Source organism: Drosophila kikkawai, chromosome 2R (assembly GCF_030179895.1).
Source record: "Drosophila kikkawai strain 14028-0561.14 chromosome 2R, DkikHiC1v2, whole genome shotgun sequence".
Lineage (NCBI taxonomy): Eukaryota > Metazoa > Arthropoda > Insecta > Diptera > Drosophilidae > Drosophila > Drosophila kikkawai.
In genome coordinates, this window is record NC_091729.1 from 24,716,995 (window position 1) to 24,732,760 (window position 15,766).

The 15,766-nt window shown below is 37.3% G+C and overlaps 4 protein-coding genes across 4 annotated transcripts in view; 2 read left to right on the forward strand and 2 right to left on the reverse strand.

The window, feature by feature from the left end:
- Elk (Eag-like K[+] channel) overlaps positions 1-1,960 on the reverse strand; it is a 33,898-nt gene extending 31,938 nt beyond the window's left edge. Inside the window, exons 1-2 of the mRNA XM_017164207.3 lie at positions 1,812-1,960; positions 1,235-1,363 (exon numbers count right to left, since the gene is read on the reverse strand). Of these exons, the coding sequence (XP_017019696.1) occupies positions 1,235-1,363; positions 1,812-1,845 (163 nt within the window). The 5' untranslated portion in view covers positions 1,846-1,960. The remainder of the gene's footprint in view (positions 1-1,234; positions 1,364-1,811) is intronic.
- Positions 1,961-4,780: 2,820 nt separating this feature from the next.
- LOC108072874 (uncharacterized) lies at positions 4,781-5,281 on the reverse strand. The gene has a single exon (XM_017164192.1). The coding sequence runs from the start codon at positions 5,279-5,281 to the stop codon at positions 4,781-4,783; it is 501 nt and encodes a 166-aa protein (XP_017019681.1).
- A 718-nt stretch (positions 5,282-5,999) lies between these two features.
- Positions 6,000-6,664, forward strand: LOC108072872 (uncharacterized). The gene is made up of 2 exons (XM_017164191.1): positions 6,000-6,089; positions 6,152-6,664. The coding sequence occupies exons 1-2, from the start codon at positions 6,000-6,002 to the stop codon at positions 6,662-6,664; spliced, it is 603 nt and encodes a 200-aa protein (XP_017019680.1).
- Positions 6,665-12,639: 5,975 nt separating this feature from the next.
- PPO1 (Prophenoloxidase 1) lies at positions 12,640-15,236 on the forward strand. The gene is made up of 6 exons (XM_017164463.1): positions 12,640-13,039; positions 13,103-13,238; positions 13,307-13,801; positions 13,866-14,499; positions 14,564-14,816; positions 14,877-15,236. Exons 1-6 carry the CDS (start codon positions 12,684-12,686, stop codon positions 15,073-15,075), a joined length of 2,073 nt encoding a protein of 690 aa, XP_017019952.1. The 5' UTR covers positions 12,640-12,683; the 3' UTR covers positions 15,076-15,236.
- Positions 15,237-15,766: the final 530 nt, after the last annotated feature.

Below are 15,766 nucleotides of genomic sequence, written 5' to 3' on the forward strand. Positions count from 1 at the left end.
CGCTCCCTATGTCTGACTGTGAGCGAAATAAAACAATTAATTTATATGATGGCGGGAGAAGGGCAAAGTCAGCACGTGTGTGTCGTCCTGTCAACGGAAGCGAGTCGAGTTGAGCACGATTTTTCCCCAAATCAATCGATTGGGGGTTCTAAAGATTATCTCACTAAACTGAAATATGAAATAAAACATGTAATTTTACTTTTCCATTTTCAATGCTTTCAGCATTTTCCCTTCATTACTTTTGGATGCGAGAAATAAAAAGCATAAGAAAAATACCTTCCTTGGCAGCCAAACAAGGCGCAGTTTAATTTACTGTAAAGCATTCTCTTCTTCATTTCTTTTCTTGTTCCTCCCAAAGGAATTTATACATACATATTTTTTTAAGGTTTCCACAAGTCTGAGTCTTGGGTTTTGGGTTTTCGCGTTGCCTGTACGCACATCAGCACATAGTTTTAATTTCCCAACGCGAAAAAAGCTGCTTTTTGCATGCTTTATGGCCAGATTTTCAATATGGATATAGAACAACAATTCGTGACCGACTGGCTGCTGTCCCCATGCGCGAGCACTTAAGAAACACGTTTCTCCCGGAGTCCCAGTCCCTGGTGTCCCAAATCTGAGAAAAAGGCACTGAGAAATATTATATTAAATATTAAAATTAAACCTAAGAAAATATTTTACTTTGGGAAGCCGTTTCCTTATACAGTTTTTATACAAAAACTTAGATAGAATGAATTCTAAGTATAGTAAATAATTTTTAAGAATTTAAAAATCAGAATCCTGGAGTCAAACAAAGTCCCAGGCACACAAAGACACCTTCAGAACTAATTAGAGTTGGTAAAAAAATATATTTCTTATAGAAAATTAATTTAAAATCTAATAAATCCTAATAATAAGGCTTTATAATGAACTCTATTAGCAATAAGGTACTAACAAAGTCAGGAATAAGCCATCTTAAGTACATTAACTTTCTCAGTGCACCTACAAAAAAAAAGGGACCCGGATGTGAATACCCGGAAATCTCTTATGCGTACTTTTTTACGAGTTGATGCCGGCATTTTGGCTTATGCAAGCTCCATTTCCCATCGACGATCGCAATAAAAAAAGTGCCATAAATATTACATTACAAAAAAATCATCATATAAAAAAACCCGTGGACTTGGACTTGGTCTGAGGTGGTAGTTGGGGAAATCGCTTAGCATTAGCATTGGGGACTTAGCATTAGCATTTCACTTACGCGTGCCATCGAACCGCGTGGCGATTGTGTCCAGGAATGTGTTCTGGGGCGCTAGCAGCCCCTTGCGGGCTGGCATGGGAATGGTGGGGCCGGTGCGCCGCTTTAAGCGCTCCTTGGGGCGTGGCAATCCTGCAAATACATATAAGAGACAAACACAGACGATAAAGACACACATATTATAGCCAAATATTATTTTTAAACCGTTTAGAACCCACAAATCGAAACGAAGGGTGAACATAAAATATGAGTTATGTGAAAAACAGCTTAAAGTAATTGCTAAAGTTTTTTAAAAATATAAATACATACTCAAATATATTTTATTAAACTTTTTTAAAAACTTCAGGGTCGAAAATGGAAGAGAAAAATGGGTTCTTTACTTTTTTTTTAGATATAAAAATGTTACCATTAAACAAAAATAATTTTTAAATTTTTTTAAGTACGTTTATAATAAATAATCATTTAAAATAAATACTGTATATATTATTTCCTTCTTTTTCATATATTTTTTTATATATACTCTCTTAAAACCACTCAAAACTTTCACTGTATTTATTTTAATTGACTTTTTCAACAATACCCCTGGCATTGTATGCTCTCCGTTGGGCTTCCATTTCTTTTTATATTTATTTTGTTTTGATATGAAAATATTTGTACACTTTTTTTCATTCAGCTAGTTGGAACAATGAGAGCCACGAACTTAAATGGAAAACATTTCGAAACCATTTAGCGCAGTAGCGAGACGACTAACAACTGTTTTTTCCATATTGGTATAATTTTTTTCCTGTTGGTTTTTTCTGCCACAGGTGCTGCTCGCGTTAATTTGCAGCCAAAAGGCAGGGGAAAATGGCAACAAAATAACCGCAAACCGCAACACGGTGACAGCTGTTGGGGTTTTTTTATGAGCCAAAAGCCGAATTCTGATAACAGCTCAACGTCAACGGGGGTGCTGCTGGGTGTTGACATTAGGAAAATGCTGAGATTAGTTAAGGGAAAGAAAAGCAGAGAGAGGGTGTTCGAGGTTCCATAATAAATGATTACATTTAATTAACAAAAATAAAGCTAAAAATATATTAAAAATATTTTTTTTAATATAATGACAGTTAGTAAATGAAAAGCATAGTTTTCATCATATTTTTTGAGCGATTTCAAAACCAAAAACATACTTGAAAAGGTGTTAAAGGTGTTTTAAATTCAAGGAAAACTTTTAAGTTTTCTGAATTATAAACCATAAGTATTTTCCATCCCAATTCTATTCCCTCCTCACCTGAGTCACCCTAACACGTGTGTTGGCTACTAATTCCATGCCTCCTGATAACGTGTCCGAAATGCCGATAAAATTAACCCACACATGGCAGCCCGCAGCCCCATAACCTGGCTGATGAGAATTCGGTTAGCTATGCGATGCAATTTTGATTAATATGCTATTACACAGGTCAGGCCTCCTATAAATGCGGAAAATGCAGGAAAACCACTTGGCTTTCCAATCCCAGAGACACAAGGGGTAAACGTGTGTGTGTGTGCGAGATTGTACCGCAAAATTTTCATTTCCAACATTTCCGGAGACCTGCAGGTGGCAGGTGGCATATATAGCATATGTATAGCAGATGATTTCTCGCATCTGGTGAGTCAGGCTTACACACACACACAGACATACGCACCCGCAAACATGCGGCTGCGATGGCATTTGCAACTGTTTGGGTGCGTACGTGTGTGCAATTTCCGTTTCCGCCTTATTCCACATGATTAGGCTGATGATACTTGGATTCCTTTTTTTTGCAAGTCAAGAGTTTTCCTCTTGCAAAATGGAAAATGTATGTGTTTTTTTGTACTGCCAAAGTTAGATTCTGGCAAAAGATATTTCTGTATGAGAGAACACTAAGCGACGAGGTTAAGAGGTTTAAACTATGAGTTCAGTATTTTATTTCAATGTTTCAAAAATTATAGTGACTGAAATTGAAGTGATTTAAATTTAGTTTAAGTTTTAAAATATGTGTATTATATTGAAATTTTAATAAAAAAATTTATTTTTAGTTTTTTTGAACTAAAAGATTTGTTACCCTACTTTTAGACACCCTATTTAATTCATTTACAATCAATATATATTGCCCTGATTATTTAAAAAGTTTCAAAACACTTGTCTACCATAAAAACATATTTAAAATTAATTTTCTTTTGTACAATATATATTTTTTAGAGTTTTTTATTTTTGTAGTCCAGTGTAATCAATGCTCATGTTGTTTGCATCGCCAAAATTGAACCTCAAAGCGAATTTCCAATTTCAGAAATGTGCAAAGCTTTTTCATTCAGCTAACAAGTATGCAGCAGAAATAGCAAAAACAACCTTGTACGTATTTTGAATTCAGTAGAAAAATACGTAAACAGCATTACACGCACACAAACAAACACAAAAAGCAAAAACAAGTTCTTTTTTTCTATAAAATTATAAAACTGATAGCAATTACAAGTGAATGGGTGTTGTTTTTAGCCTGGTTTTTGTTACGTATTTAGTTGGAATTTTGTTTTGGGAATGCAAATAAAAACATAAAAACAGGGGAAATGTAAACATCGCATTAAAATAATTGCAAGCTTTTAATTAATTCGGGTGAAACGTATGATATATCAAATCAGAGAGCAAAAGTTGTATTCTTTATAAATTAAGACTCTAATTCAATTTTATTTCAATTTTTCCCTTAAATTACCTGGAAATTTAATACAAAATCCCATCTCTTCATATATTTTCTGCCTAAAATTAAACAACAAATAAGCCTTCATGAAACCTTTCCCAATAAAAGCTTAATTCCTTTTCAAAGTAAGTCCTTGTTATCGCCTCTAAGCATTCATGTCCCAAAAGAAAAGGTTTGAGAAATGACCCTACATCCTGGTCGATATGTGATTGGGCATTTTTGGCTAAAAACGAAGAAAATTATCTTTAAAGAAGATTAACAAGAGAAAATAAATACAAACCGCTCCGCGGGGATGTGAGATATGACCAGCATCTGGGAAATTCTTGCACGCCAAAAGGTCCGGCATTCATTTAAGCAAATTTGGCTTATTCGGAAGCGCTGCTACCTAATAACCACGTTAAGGCAAAATCGCCTTGTAAGAGGTCGAAACGAGTTTGGAATTTTTAATTCCACCCGCCGCATGTGGCGTTTTTTTTTTCTCTCGTCTTCTCTGGGGTTTTGGAGTTGGCAGGCAACCGAAAAAGCGGCACGTGCCCCCATAAAAAACACAGGCGAGGACAGCCGAGGTTGTCGGGGCAACGGCGGGAAAACTCACAAAAACGAAAATATGCTGGACAAGAACACTAGGGCTGGGCTGCCTGGGTGCTGCTGACCAAAGGGAAGGCAAAGGGAAATGGAATACAGGGAGCAAACTCAATTGCCGCAATTTTATTCATCCCATTGGCCACCTGCACACATGATTTACACGGGAAAAAATGTATTATAAGAAAATGTATAAAATATAAAATGTAAAATATTGTTTATTTCAGCAATATTTCGTATATTTTTAATAAACTTTCTGACATAATTATTCATTTTTTAATCACTCATCACCCTGGCCCCTTTTCTGCATCCTCCGCTGCTGCACTTTGCCCTGGATGAACCCACGAATCACCTTCTGGTGGTTCACCACAAAGTCGAACCAAAGATTCATGTCCGACTCAAAGTTAAAGGCCGGCATGGCGGCCATATCCGAGCGGAAACCGCGCACATAATAAGGCACATCCTTGGGCCAGGGACAACGCTTGGGTACATTGCTGAAGCGATCCATGTGCTTGCGTCCCAGTTGAATAAAGGCTATCTGGTTTTTATTCGATAGCAGGCTGCACCCATCGATGCCAGAGAGATTGAACAGGGTGAAATCATCACCCATCCTCCGTGGCAAGACAATTCGCATATTTACAAAGAACTTGGTCACGGGCTTTTGAAACTGCAACTCAATGTTGAAGGAAGGCCTCTTGACACTCTTGCTCAGGCCACACTTTAGATGCGACAATATCTCCTCGGGATCTTCGCTGTAGCAAGTGCAGTTCGAGAAAACCATGTCAAAGTTGGACTACAATTCAAAACACTTTAATAGCACAACATTTTAATAATAAAAATATAATAAATATGTACCTTGGCTTGGACAAAATAAATACCAAAAATAATGAACATAATAATCACACAGCATTTGCGATACATTATGTTGAAAGCAGCTCGCGTGAATTGGGATTAAAATTATATTATTTGCCATGGTTAATTGCAAGCTGCTCACTTGTACAGAGCAGGTAATCCATTTGACTAATTACCCTCATTTATAATTAGTAATGTATATTTTTTTTGTTGTTGTGTTGAGAGCGTTAATTGTCAAAGTGATTATGGGGAATTATTAATGATCCGATTATAAAGAGTAGGTATACTTTAAGTGATTTCAACTGAATTTTAAGGAGACATTTTCTCCAAGATATGAATTATTTAAGCTTAATACAAACCACATTTGCTCTTTGCTTATGCATTTCCTGTCTCTTGTTTATTATTAAACAATCAAAAGAGCTTGTTTTTGATTATTTCAGCTTGTTTCAGCTCAATAAACGCATCAATTTGTCTGGGCTTTAGGTCGTTTGCCGCCTCTCTACTATAACAATAATAATGATAATTATAATGCCATCATTAGTCACGCATCGACTGATTACTATTCAAAATTTTCGATGCATTTGGGCATTATTAATTCCAGTTGTATTGCCTAATTGTGGCTGCCGGAATATATAACTGCCTTGCGGATGGATTTGAAACCCAAGATCTCGAAATTGTGCATAGTGGCAGCCATTGTCTGTATTTTCTCTAATTGGAAATTAAAGGCAGAGGCCAAGGTGCGTATACATAATATAAAGGTAAATATTCATATGTACTTAGCTCGCTTGAATAATTTCAGAATAATTTCGAACTGCAAACGGATAATTTTACCTGCAGCAGCGAGGATGCAGACTACAAGATTATAAGGGAATATCGCTGTGGCTTGAACAAGAACTCGAAACGACGTAGCTGGAATATGGAATTTAAGCTAGCTCAGCCTGTAGGCGAGCATGATTTCTTCATGAAAATTGTCCTACCCAGGGCGAGTCCCTTGAAGGACTTTGTCCTGCTTGATCTGACCACGGATGGTTGCCAGTTGCTGGCCAATCGCAATCAGGTTCCACTCATGCGTTTGGGCCGAAATATGATGGATCGTTTTAGTAACTTCCCCAAGCAGTGTCCTTTCAAGGCAAATATTTCTTACTATATCAGGGGTTTTCGTTTGGATCTGAATAGCCTGCCTGCCGTGGAAATGGAGACTCCTGTTCACATTGAGTTTAGGTATCTTAGCAAGCAGTTGAGGCTCAAGTGGATCACCGGTTACCTGGTGGCCAGGGTTCAAAGGTTAAGCGAGAAAAAGCGACCCAATTAGCTGAATTTATTCAAAAATATAATGAATTGTTTTGCAAGGAAATCATATAAATAATAATAGTTCCCAGCTTCCCTAACTGCATTATCCTTACAAATTATAATCATTACTCATTTTCCTCCAAAAAATAGAAGGACTACATTTCAAGGCATAAGACTCCTGTCTTAAATAATAGTACCCTCTTCAAGGGCTTAATAAATAAATGTGCGTTTGACAAATCAGCGGAGGTGAGCATATGGCCACCGAGTTAATATTGCAGAAAATCACCCGCCACCTGTATGTTCCTGTCTCTCAGTTGCCTCTCACGCCTGTCGCCTCGCGTCGTCGTCTCTGTCCCCTTTTTTGCCCGACAGTTCAACCAGCTGATGATGCTGCCTCCTGTGCGGAGGTTGGAATCCTGCAAATGTAACTGTTGCTACCGCCCCCTCCTTTCACAGCAATTCTTTCCATGTCATTCCACAAATGTTGTTCAATTACCTGCGCCCAGACAGAGACAGACAGGGACAAAGCGTTGGAAATGCACAGAGAAAAATTATGGGATTATATATTTAAGATATATTAGGGAAATTTAAAAAAATATTACTGATTTTCAATGGATTTAAAAGCAATTTTTTATATAAGATACTCGATTAATAAAAGTTAAAAATAATAATATCGTGTTTAAGATACTTTTTAAAATGAATTTTATTTATTTATATTTGTATATAGTTATTTTATTTAATTATAAAAACTTTTTGAATATTTTTCAATTAAATAAATATTTTTAAAACCCAAAAATTAACCCAAATTATTTCCCAAAAATCCCTCTTTGTGTTACATATTTTTAGAAAATTCGTTGAAGTATTTCCGTAAGAAAATAAATTTCAAAAAAAATTCATATTTTCTCTCAGTGTCGACATAGAAACATTGTGGCAGCAACTGGTTGAAAGCGTACGTCCGCCTGTGTTTTTGAGCTTGTTTCGACTGGCATTTGGCGCGACACAAGCTGAACCAGCTGCCACAATTTGGCATTTGACAGATGACGAGGCGGTGGGGCAACTAATAACCAAGACACACACACACACACCACAAGCACACACACCTTGGCAAAAAGAGCGAAATGAAGTGAGAAATGTGACAATGTCGTCAGTTTGATGATTTGTTACAGTTACCAACTGGAAGTGTAACTGTAACTGGAACTGAATGGACTTCCGACGGGGCCATGTGCAGTTTTCCAAGGGAAAGAAAGCCCACACTCTTTCTGTCTACTCTCTTTTTTTCCCTCTCTCTCTTTGTCTTTCTATCAAGATTTGTCAGAGGCAGAGAAGACTGTGTGACAACGTCTGATAACTAGAAAGAAATATAATTTTAAAGGTTGATAAAAGGGGAGATGAAATTATGGGAAAAATTTATTCCTTTCCATTTTTTTTCAAACCAACTTTCCCTTTCATTTTCACTTTCCTTTCCTGTACTTAATTTTTTTCTGTCTCCCTTTAGCCTCTCTTCCCCCCCTCTTCCCCCTCTCTTCCCTACAGAAATGAATTTTAATTAGATGTCAGGGATTTCCATGGCAGTGTGTACCAGGGAGTGTGAGAGTGAGTGAGTGTATGTGTCTCATTACAATGGAGTTTAGCAAAGTCGCCTGTCACTCGATTTGATGGCCAAAACTAGAGCTGTTTGCTGCCAACATCGATGCTGGTCAAGAGAACAGAACCCTTCTCTGCTGCTGCTGCTGCTGTTGTCTTTCTGGCTGTCCCCAAACCAATTAGGGCCAACTGTTAATTGGCCGAGTTGCCGCTGTCATCTGTCTTCAAGCCGGGCCCAAAGTTAATTTATGAAACTTCTATCGTCATCACACCATGCCCACAAAATGTCACACAATATGTGCAGTTTTCTGATTAGAAACATTTCTCACAAACACAAAACAAAAGCAGAGAAGTCAAGGAAATTGGAATCTTTAACAAATTAGTTAGTTTGTAAAGGTAATTCTACATTAGTTTTCGGATTAATTTGTAATAAATGTTGTACATTAGATTGTAGAATAAGTGCTAGCCATTTGTATTTGTAATTAATGAAGTTCAAAGAGCAGAAGAAAATGCCATGGTGTATACTTGAACAACAATTAAAAACAATGTTGTTAGAGTCCTTGGGAGAGGGAGAAAGAATAATTGTAGAGGAAGTTTTAATGGCTGCCAAAAAAGGAAAGGGGTTTACAAAATACAAGGTAGATATCGTAGAAGTTTGAAACATTAATCTCATTAATTTGTGCATGTGTAGAAATGTTTTATAAAAAAAAAGGTAATTAAAATTGTAAGACACAGATGTGAACAGGATGCTGTTAATTGGGAAAAAGTGGGAAAAATCTAGTAAAATGTAAAAAAATTAGCAAAGATTTAAAAGATATTTTAAAGCTATAATTCAACCCCCTTTCTTCACTATCCTCCGCTTAAATGAAGCTTCAATAATGACATAATAAACCCAGGAAATATATATATATCTATAAAGATCCTCAACTGACATAAAAGACATTAAATCCCACTTTTCACATAAAAAAAAGAACAATACCCCTGAACTTTCAAAGTGAAAAGGATAAGGGATACCCTTTCCCCCCTGAGATGTTTACACAAAAGAAAAACCCCAACCCATCTCCCTCCCCCAACTGAACGAGCTGATAAGTTGCCAACAGATTAGAGCCATGAAATTTTAATCAGTTTCGTGCCCAAGTGAGCAAACAATTGAAAAGCGAGAGGCGGTTACCTCAAAATTTTGATAAGAGCCCACAAATTCCTGCGGTTAAGCCGCAACTAATGAATAGTTTAGGGTTGGTGTTGCTCTTTTCTGTTTTATTTTTGTTTTTTCTTTGCCGCAAAGTGCTTAAGCTGAAATCTAAAATTTTAAGTTGGGATCGGCTGGGCGAATGTCGGCGGGTAATTAACACAGAAGCCTTTTTTATGACTCAGATGCCATACGGCAGAAGAGCTCAGTGCCTTTTACAAAGTTGCTTGGCTTTTAAGACTTGTTTGTAAAAGTTATTTTTTCGGGAGTTAAGCCAGTGTTTCTTTTTCCGCGGTTAAAGCAAACTTTTAACGTGTTTTTAAGGGGTAGAGAAACCTTGGCTTTAATTTGTTTAAATCGAATTAAAGCCTTGTGTGTGAGAGAGTTTACACATTTTACACTTTATAATTAATTAAGGCAAGTTTGTCTTTTTGGCCAAGAGGAATCTGGAGCACATTTACCATGGCTGCTGTGCCATGGCATATTCAATGAAAAATGACATTGCTGGGATAAATATTTTCCGAGAGCAAGCGTAAAGCCAAGTGATTACATTAGGGGAAGTCGAAGGGGAAATGCTCTCTCTAAAATAAATTAATTCAAGAAATATAATTCATAGTCCACCTGGAAATGCTCTTTATAATTTTAGTTTAATAAATTATTAATTCAATATAATAAATAGTCGACGGAAAAATAATCTCTATTAATTAATTTTCATAAAAAAGGGTATGAAAATTATTATATAAATTTCATGAATTTTAAATTAATTACGGTCAAAAAATTAATGCATTAAGCGTAATAATATTGATTTTATCAAACAACAAGAAAGAAAACTAACTTCGGGAAGCCGAAATTTGTATACCCTTGCAGTTTGCCATAGGATCTTTCATCCAATCAAAAACCGATCATAATTAAGCCAAAAAAGCATCAAATTCAATTCGGAAAGCTTTTCTGTGCTTGTTTTTTCTAAGGTAACAAAACTGCACACAAAATTTCTAATTTTAAGATATTAAAATTTTTGCTAATTTTTTCTGTGACAATTAACCCATTTTAAGACCCCAAAAATACAAAACAAAATTAGGAAAAACGTTTTTCTCCTAAACTTGGCTAGATCGACTCCGCTTTTTGTGCTGATCAAGAATATATATGATTTATAGGGTCGGAAACGACTCCTACACTGACTAAATTCATATAAACCCTTCTCGAAGGTCTAAAATATTCGCTTTCTTTAAATTAATATTTGTATATATTTTAAATGGTATTTTTTTTATAAAAAATAACCATAACTAAGCCAAAAAAGCATCAAATTCAATTCGGAAAGTTTTTCTGTGCTAGTTTTTGCCAGATAAACAAATCTGCTTACTTAATTTCAAACTTTAAGATATTACAATTTTTGCTAATTTTTTCTGTGACAATAAACCATTTTAAGACCCCAAAAATACAAAAAAAAAATTATGAAAAATGTTTTTCTTCTAAACATGGTTAGATCGACTCCGCTTTTTGTGCTGATCAAGAATATATATGATTTATAGGGTCGGAAACGACTCCTTCGCTGACTAAAATCATAAAACCACTCAAGAAGATCTAAAATATTCACACTCTTTAAATGAATATTTTTATATATTTTAAGTGGTATTTTTTTTTTTATAAAAAATAATCATAACTAAGCCAAAAAAGCATCAAATTTAATTCGGAAAGTTTTTCTGTGCTATTTTTTTCCAGATAAACAAATCTGCGTACTAAATTTTACATTTTAAGATATTAAAACTTTTGCTACTTTTTCTGTGACAATCGAACCATTTCAAGACCTCAAAAACACAAAAAAAAATTAGGAAAAATGTTTTTCTCCTAAACTTGGCTAGATCGACTCCGCTTTTTGTGCTGATCAAGAATATATATGATTTATAGGGTCGGAAATGACTCCTTCACTATGTAACACACTTTTGACTGAAATTATAATACCCTGCAAGGGTATAAAAAACCGGAAAATGATTTATAATTTATAATTTAATTTTAATTAATATTTAAGAATTTATTTAATATTTAAGCAGAATATAAATTTTTCAAATATATAAAGAAATATAAGCGAGTCTCTTCTAAGAGCAGAACTTCTTTTTTTCAGAGTATTATTTTTGCTTTTTGTGTTGCCCCAACTTGACTCTAAAAAGTCATTTTCATGTTGTTATGTCCAAAGTGCAGAAATTGTGAAAATTCATCTTTTCAATTTCTACCCCAACCCTCTCTCCACGCCACCCCCATTTCTATGCAAACTCTGCTCTTGCTCTTCGTACCAACTTTGCTGTCAATTTCACAGATTAATGCGCACACATTTCAACGCCAAAGTCGGCAGCCAAACATTTATTATTGACAATGGCCAAAAAAGTTTTCGTTTCCGCTTTCCCTATCTCTCCCTCTCTTGGAAAAACATCTCCCACTGGACTGGACGACAAAAATTGATTTACAGTATAGATATTTTAATCATCAAAGCTCTCGGCAGTTCTAAGTTCTTAGTTACATGCTTTTTGCCTTCCCGAAATCTAATTTATGGGCCAAGTCGACGGAGGGAGATGTACAATTTATGGGCCGATGAGGAGAAGCAGGTCCTGTGGCAGCCTGTTGAGTAACCAAAAGTTTTCGTTGTTAATTCTACAAGCATAAGAAGCTTTTCCTGTTGGATCGGCCTTGGGGTTGTTTACTTCTAAGAGTTGTATTTCGCGAAAAGGTTTTCCAAGTACTCTATGGCAAAGACTTGAAAATAGAATTCAAAGAAGGTAGTAATGACTTGGTGAAATTTTAAAATAATTAATTGGAAACTGGAAAGAATTGGTTAAGGGTGTTTAAAAGAGTTTACAATTGTTTTAAATTAATTAATCAAGGAATTTAATTAATTTACTGATTAATAAATGCATTCTGGGAATAACTGAAATTATTTGAAGACCACAAAAAACAAAACGAATATATTTTCTTTTAATAAAAACTCTCACTATTCTTATCACTTTGCGGTTTCAAATTTCTCTCTCCCTCTCACACATTTTACTATAAAAAACACAAAACCAATATTTTTCCAAGCCTTATCTTCACCATAACTTCAACCGCTTGTTTTATCTTAAAAAAAAAGGCTCGACTCTTGCAGTTTGCGGTTAAAATTAAATCTAAATATTATTTCCACTAATTTCTGGACTATAAAAACCCAACGTTTACCCACAGAAATCACACTTCTCAAACAACCTTTGAGTGGCCAAGTTCCTAGTATCATCACCCAGGAGAAACCATGACCAACACGGATCTGAAAGCCTTGGAGCTGCTGTTCCAGCGTCCCCTGGAGCCGGTCTTCACCACCCGTGACTCGGGCAAGACTGTACTAGAACTACCGGATAGCTTCTATACGGATCGGTATCGCAACGATACTGAAACGGTAGGCAATCGCTTCTCCAAGGATGTGGACCTAAAGATTCCAGTCCAGGAGCTGGCCACCATTCCCAACTTGGATTTCACCAAGAAGCTGGGACCTAAGCATCAGTTTTCGCTGTTTAATGATCGTCATCGGGAGATTGCCAGTCAGTTGATAACGCTCTTTATGGGAGCCCCCAATCTAAGGCAATTTGTGTCGCTTTCTGTTTATACCAAGTGAGTTTATTAGACTTTTTCTTTATGATTTCTTGATGGACTTTATGTGCTTACTTCTTGCAGGGATCGTGTAAACCCAGTGCTGTTCCAGTATGCCTATGCTGTGGCCATTGCCCATCGTCCGGATACGCGAGAGGTGCCCATCACCAATATCTCTCAGGTCTTTCCCAGCAACTTTGTGGAGCCCTCTGTCTTCAGGGTGAGTCTAGAGACTTTCTCAATTATTTAATATAAATTTAATATTATATAAACCTTCCCTAATCCCAGGATGCCCGCCAGGAAGCCTCGGTGATTGGAGACAGCGGCGAGCGTGTCCATGTGGACATTCCTCGCAACTACACAGCCTCAGATCGCGAAGATGAGCAGCGTTTGGCCTATTTCCGTGAGGATATTGGCGTCAATAGCCACCATTGGCACTGGCACTTGGTCTATCCCACCACTGGACCCATGGAGGTGGTGAACAAGGATCGTCGTGGCGAGCTCTTCTACTACATGCATCACCAGATCCTGGCCCGCTATAATGTGGAGCGTTTCTGCAATAACCTAAAGCGTGTCCAGCCGCTGAACAATCTTCGCGTGGAGATACCGGAGGGCTACTTCCCCAAGATCCTGTCCAGCGTTAACAATCGCACCTATCCCGCTCGTGTGTCAAATCAGCTGCTCCGGGATGTGGACCGTGAGGATGCCAACATTGAAATCTCCGAGGTGGAGCGCTGGCGCGATCGTGTGCTGGCGGCCATCGATCAGGGTTATGTTGAGGATGTAAGTTTTTAATATTTTCTAAATTTTCCTTAACTTTTTTATACTATTTCCCCTTTTTCCTTAGGCCTCTGGCAATCGCACTCAGTTGGACGATGTCCGTGGCATTGATATTCTGGGCAACATGATCGAGGCCTCGCCGGTTCTCTCCATCAACAACAACTTCTATGGCAATCTGCACAACCAGGGACACAATATCATCTCCTTTGCCCACGATCCCGATGCTAGGCACTTGGAGGAGTTTGGTGTGATGGGCGATGTAACCACGGCCATGAGGGATCCTGTCTTCTACAGGTGGCACGGATTCATTGATTCGGTGTTCAACAAGTTCAAGGCTCGCCTGGAACCGTACAATGCCTCTCACCTGAACTTTGATGGCGTGACTGTGGACTATATTGAGGCCAAGATTGGCAAGTCGAATACCAAGGCCAATACTTTGCTGACCTACTGGCAAAAGTCTAGCGCTGATTTGGCAGCAGGTCTAGACTTTGGTCCTTCGGCCGATGGCAATATCTTTGCTTCGTTTACACATTTGCAGAATGCTCCCTTTACTTATACCTTCAATGTGACCAATAATGGAGCCAAGAGGACGGGAACCTGCCGCATCTTCATCTGCCCCAAGGTGGATGAGCGCAATCAGCCTTTGAGGCTGGAGGATCAGCGATTGTTGGCCATTGAAATGGACAAATTTACAGTGGATTGTAAGCTTATTTTCTTATCTTCAATATTAAAAATAATTATTAATATTTGTGACTTAATTCACAGTGGTTCCTGGCGTAAACACCATTCGCCGTCAGTCCACGGAATCCTCGGTGGCCATTCCCTTCGAGCGCTCCTTCCGCCCGGTGGGCGCTGACTATCAACCCAAGGCCGCCGATGAGCTGGCTAGGTTCCGCTTCTGCGGCTGTGGCTGGCCTCAGCATCTCCTGCTGCCCAAGGGCAATGCCCAGGGCATGCTCTTCGATCTGTTTGTCATGATTTCCGATTACACCCAGGACTCTGTGCAGCAGCCCAACACGTAAGCTGTCCTGAAAACTAAGTTAGTTATCACTTTATGACCTTCTTGGCCTCCTTGCAGACCCAATGATGCCTGCAGCACTGCCTACTCGTTCTGCGGCCTGAAGGACAAGCTATATCCGGACAGACGCACCATGGGCTTCCCCTTCGACAGGCGGCTGCCCAATGCCAATCTGACGGAATTGGTTGGAGCCTTCGGCAATATGGCCAAGACTGACTTGAGGATTGTGTTCAACGATCGCGTGATTGACAAGGCTTAAATAACCAATTTGAATGGCGGAATGATGAATGAATGAAGAACCTGGCTGACTCTAAGGACTCTGAACTGGAAACTACTTATATTTTAGTGAATTTATTGTGTTGTCTCATCGTGGTTAATTATATTTTTATATTATTAAATATATATTATTGCAAGCTGAAACTGAAATATTTTTAATTACTCAGAAATTTCTACAAATTATAAGTAATTCTTTGGGTAAATTCTTAATTAATAAAAAAAGAGCAACAGCAAAAGAAAAGCCAGTTTAAATATTTATTTTCCCTGAATACTGCGAGTACTTGGATGTTATTTTCCCAATAAATTCTTGTTTTTCTGTCAACATATCAATTTAATTGAATAAAAATATTTCCATACCTTTCTGATTTTCAGAAATTTCACAGCCTGAGGCGTCACTACAGCAAATTTACAGCCCAACACTTCGTGTTAAATTTGTCTATTATTATTTATTAAATTAAATTCATGAAAATTAAATTAAATTGCCTTCAGGGCTTGTCTATTTTGAGCAAAACTTGGACAGATTGAAAATATTTCAGTGAATATATCAGAGAATTTCTAGGAAAAAACCTATACTAGGCAGCTTCTTATTTATAAAGGTATAAAAAGCTTAGCAGCGATTTCTCATTTCCCTCGCTTCTGACTTGGATAAATATTTACTGATATAAGAAATCCCC